The 5,000-nt window shown below is 45.8% G+C and overlaps 1 protein-coding gene across 4 annotated transcripts in view; it reads right to left on the reverse strand.

The window, feature by feature from the left end:
• Positions 1-758: 758 nt before the first annotated feature.
• The window catches only part of LOC129831804 (paired box protein Pax-3-like), a 46,110-nt gene continuing 41,868 nt past the window's right edge, over positions 759-5,000 (reverse strand). For 2 of the 4 annotated variants that reach the window (XM_055895270.1, XM_055895268.1), the window contains exons 8-9: positions 4,977-5,000; positions 759-3,550 (exon numbers count right to left, since the gene is read on the reverse strand). The exon at positions 4,977-5,000 is cut by the window's right edge and continues 259 nt beyond it. In XM_055895270.1, the coding sequence (XP_055751245.1) occupies positions 3,516-3,550; positions 4,977-5,000 (59 nt within the window). In that variant the 3' untranslated portion in view covers positions 759-3,515. Of the gene's footprint in view, positions 3,551-4,971 lie in introns of all 4 variants that reach the window. The other 2 variants (XM_055895271.1, XM_055895269.1) reach the window with 1 other exon arrangement.

A 5,000-nucleotide genomic window follows, 5' to 3' on the forward strand; every position in this document is an offset into this window, starting at 1 on the left:
TGTGTGTGTGTGTGTGTGTGTGTGTGTGTGTGTGTGTGTGTGTGTGTGTGTGTGTGTGTGTGCGTGCGTGCGTGCGTGCAAGTTTATGTTTGTTCTCATGTTGGCTGAATTATTTTGTATTAGTAAATAAAAATGGCAGCAGTATGATTGATCCAAAGTGGGTCAGCATTTCTGTTGACATAATCTTTATTTATCAAGCGTGTGATCCCTCCAAGGCCTGAGACGAGACTCGATTAATCAGACGAGTGTTTTAATTAGGGCTAATATCCTCAGGGTGGCGCACACATACACACACACACAGAGGGGCCCTGTGTGTATGACCAAGGCCTGAGAGGGGTAAGGGGCAGCGAGGGTGAAGAGTGAGGGGGAGGAGGGTGTTCTGTTTGTCCAAACGCTCTGAGGGTTGTTCTCATTTAGAATTTGTGAAACAGAAGTGCGTTTGTTACAGTATCGAGGGCCAGTGGGCATTACTAAGTTGTGCAGATGTTTGAATTTCTAAGAAAGGCTGTTGTGTTCAAGTCCAACTCCATGTCAGGAACCTCTCTTTACGGTTCTATTTTTACACAGGGCGGGGGTTTAAATACATTTATTTGAAAACGACATGCTTTTTCTCTTCTTTTGTATTTTATATTGCGATGAGTCACTGTCAATTATTTACTGCCCACTGATGATAAACATTTCATACACAAAGACTGCACTGAGATGAAAATGACCTTGAAATGACAGTATAACTTTAGACGAAATGAAAACAATTTTTAGTCATTGTATTTAAAATGTTTTATTATAAATATGAATAATACTGTGCTTGTACACAAGACATTGTGTCATATCATTCTGTCAAAAAATACAGAAAAATATATAAAAATTAAGGAAACCATTGGAAAGACAAAATACTTTTCTTACTGTTACAGACAAATGTACAATTGAGCGCTGAGTGCTTGTGGCAACCTTTGATCTGTTGAGACATCCAGCTACCATTTAGTGAACAGACGGACACAGTGTTCCTATAAGATATGTGATGTAGTAACTTGACTAAAACATTGAAGAAAGTTTAAGAATAATGTTGCAGAATTGCTTAGATACTTTAGAGAGAATAAATAAGGAAATGACGTAAACACCACACTATTGATCTTTCTGTTTTTGCAACAAGAAAAACCAAAAGACAAAAGACCAACAAAAAAAAAACGATTTGGCTTTGTAATTCTTCATACGTTTTTTTGTTGACTTCTTTTTTCCCTTGAATCAATCTGCTCCACATGGGCTTGGAATGACTTCAATGGTTCACAATGTGCGTCCCACCTTTCCCTGTGGTTTTGCTATTATAGCAGTACTGACGATGTTGGTGGTTGTTGTTGCTGTTGCTTCTCGGACCTGGAAGCCTCTGTAGGGACATACTCAAACGTGATTCAAAAGTTTATACAGAATGTTCTTAAGACACAAGATCTTATTTGATTAATCTGTTTGATGGCGTCGTCGACTCTGAGGTACGTGATATTGCACTTCTGGTCAGCTGGGTTGGTCTGTGGTGAGGTGGTCCTGGTTTCTCATGTGTCTCTTGGTCATGAGTCTCGTGACCTAACAGGCCTCTATGAGGGGGAACTGCACCCCTGGATGGATCAGCCCTGTCGCCCATCAGAACCCCTGAGTCCCCCCTCCCTCCTCCTCCTCACCTGGGACTTTCCCCGAAGTCACCCCTGACCCCTAGGAATCCCTCTAAAGCTACAAGAGATCAGAGTTATCAACAGAACACAGTGAGAGTTGAACGGATTGTTTAAAAACACTGAGCATTTAACATAATGAAGGGAAGGAACAGCGGTAGTATACATTACAGGTCTGTTTATGATGATGTATCAAAGCTTCCTCTTTCAATGACATATGTATTTTTTACACGTTTGTTTGTTTGTTTGTTCCTCAGTCTATGGTTGGAATATTGTGTTCATTCCACTCTTTGTGTGGGAAGGAATCTTCTGGAACAAAACATATCAAATAAATGCAACGTCAAATAAATCCCAACAAAAGCCTGTTATTTTTTCCATCAAGTAGCTTTCAATCAGAGATAAATATAATGAATCTGTATTCATTTGGCCCTACGGCAAACATGTCAACAGACTCACAGCTCTAAGGCCGCTAGTAAGTCTGTTACTATACAGTCTGGTTGTGCTCTTCCACAGGCCTGACTTGAGGATGTTTTACCCCAACCAGGCCTCTGCTCCTGGGCTGTGCTGTGGGTCTATGTGGGCTAGTCCTCCACGGTCCTCCTGGTCAAAGTTGGCGCCCAATGTGGGGTAGACCACATCACAGGCAAGGGAATATACCCAGTGGCATCTCTGTCAGTCATCAACAGACATGAATCGAAGTTTATGTGTTTCTTTGTTTTGGCCTTAAATTCTTCTCTGTCAATGTCATTTTATCTATAATCTCTCTTCCATTATTTTCATCAAGTGTGAAGGAACAGATCATTGTTGAGGGAATAGTTTACATAAAGAGCCGCCTCAGTCTCAACATATGCAGTACACACGTCCCTCAACCGAGACTGGGCCGGAGGTGGAGACTGGGCTGGGCCAGAGGTGGAGACTGGGTTGGGCCAGAGGTGGAGACTGGGTTGGGCCAGAGGTGGAGACTGGGTTGGGCCAGACGTGGAGACTGGGTTGGGCCAGAGGTGGAGACTGGGCTGGGCCAGAGGTGGAGACTGGGCGGCAGGGTAGCCTAGTGGTTAGAGCGTTGGGCTAGTAACCGAAAGGTTGCAAGTTCAAATCCCCGAGCTGACAAGGTACAAATCTGTCGTTCTGCCCCTGAACAAGGCAGTTAACCCACTGTTCCTAGGCCGTCATTGAAAATAAGAGTTTGTTCTTAACTGACTTGCCTAGTTAAATAAAAAAATGTTAAATGTAAGTCGCTCTGGATAAGAGCGTCTGCTAAATGACGTAAATGTAAATGTAGGTGGAGACTGGGTTGGGCCAAAGGTGGAGACTGGGTTGGGCCAGAGGTGGAGACTATGTTTGGCCAGAGGTGGAGACTGGGTTGGGCCAAAGGTGGAGACTGGGTTGGGCCAGAGGTGGAGACTGGGTTGGGCCAAAGGTGGAGACTGGGTTGGGCCAGAGGTGGAGACTGGGTTGGGCCAAAGGTGGAGACTGGGTTGGGCCGGAGGTGGAGACTAGGTTGGGCAAGAGGTGGAGACTGGGTTGGGCCGGAGGTGGAGACTATGTTGGGCAAGAGGTGGAGACTATGTTGGGCAAGAGGTGGAGACTGGGTTGGGCCGGAGGTGGAGACTATGTTGGGCAAGAGGTGGAGACTGGGTTGGGCCGGAGGTGGAGACTATGTTGGGCAAGAGGTGGAGACTATGTTGGGCAAGAGGTGGAGACTGGGTTGGGCTGGAGGTGGAGACTATGTTGGGCAAGAGGTGGAGACTGGGTTGGGCTGGAGGTGGAGACTGGGTTGGGCCGGAGGTGGAGACTGGGTTGGGCCGGAGGTGGAGGTGGTGGAGGTGGTGGGGGATCACTTAGAGAGGCAGATCCTCAGGTGATCTCAGGTCTCAGATAATGAAGGGCACCTAAAAGGAAAAACAGAGGAGAATGAGAAGTTATGAGTTATCCTCAATTAAACATAAAGAGGGTGATGATCACTGACAGAGATAAAGAGGGTTTGAACCATGAGAGCAGCATTATCATGGTGATCAGTCTAACAGTGCAGCGGCAGTGTGTGTGTGTGTGTGTGCGTGCGTGCGTGCGTGCGTGTGTGTGTGTGTGTGTGTGTGTGTGTGCGTGCGTGCGTGCGTGCGCGTGCGTGCGCGTGCGTGTGCATGTGGTCTAGAGAGGGGAAGTGGGCAGACTTGATATCAGTCCCATTGAGACTGGGTTAGGCTTGACACTAGAGGCCCAGTACCAGTGAATCTGGGACAGGGATCAATACTGCTTCCCCAGCTGACCTCAGCAGGCCCACACCACACACCTGTTTCTAATTGCCGCCCTGCCAGAGGATATTAGGATCCTTCCACCCCCCAGAAAATACCTTTTCCCATTCTACAGACCTAACCGCACACGTGTATCCAGTCTCTGTGATTAATGACATCAAGATGTAGTTGCTCTGATGGGTGTGTGTGTGTGTGTGTGTGTGTGTGTGTGTGTGTGTGTGTGTGTGTGTGTGTGTGTGTGTGTGTGTGTGTGTGTGTGTGTGTGTGTGTGTGTGTGTGTGTGTGTGTGTGTGTGTGTGTGTGTGTGTGTGTGTGTGTAGATCTGTAGCTCTGTTTGACTCACCTGGGAGTGTCTTTTCTGTCCACTTACATATTTCTTCAAGATATTTCATTAAGCATTTATTTCTCTTGGATATTAGGTTAAATATTCCCTCAATACCTGCAGTCCTTTTTAAAGCCGTAGCAGCCATCTACATGGACTGGTGTCTTTGCTTTGAAGGGTGAGGTTGCTGCGAGGTCAAGGGACTGGCCTGATTGGGTGACCCACAGAGGGAAATTGAAAACTGCAGGGTGCTCTAATCACTGCTGAACGCATGTGGATGATGTCGGTTTTTGAGAGTTACATGAAGGTTTGTTTGATGTCAGAGTTAGTGTAATGTTAATGTGAACTGAAGGGCCTCCTCACTGTTTAACAAGCCTTCCATAAGGAACCGATCCAGGAGACACTATCTTACACTATTAGTACTGTTTCATAGGAATGAACTGAATTGCTGACAGGCGAGGCGAGGTGAGCTACAGTATACTAAAGGACAGATATGTTCCAATATACTCAGTGTTACTTCAGAGATAGGATCAAACAACTTATCCTGTCTGAAACCCTGCTGTTTTCATTGGATGGAAACACGTCATGTAAACACTGCTAGAGTCCTATCAACACATTTGTCCTTTGTAAATGTATCGGTGCAGTAGACTTAAGAGCGGGAAAGGTTAAGGCGACTACAGTTGATTGGAGAGATATCTTCCTAAGTGTTTAAGTGGTAATAATAGTGAGCGATATTGACCTTACTTTGTCCGTGGTACTGCCCATACT

The sequence above is a fragment of the Salvelinus fontinalis genome, chromosome 33 (genome assembly GCF_029448725.1).
Source record: "Salvelinus fontinalis isolate EN_2023a chromosome 33, ASM2944872v1, whole genome shotgun sequence".
Taxonomy (NCBI): Eukaryota; Metazoa; Chordata; class Actinopteri; order Salmoniformes; family Salmonidae; genus Salvelinus; species Salvelinus fontinalis.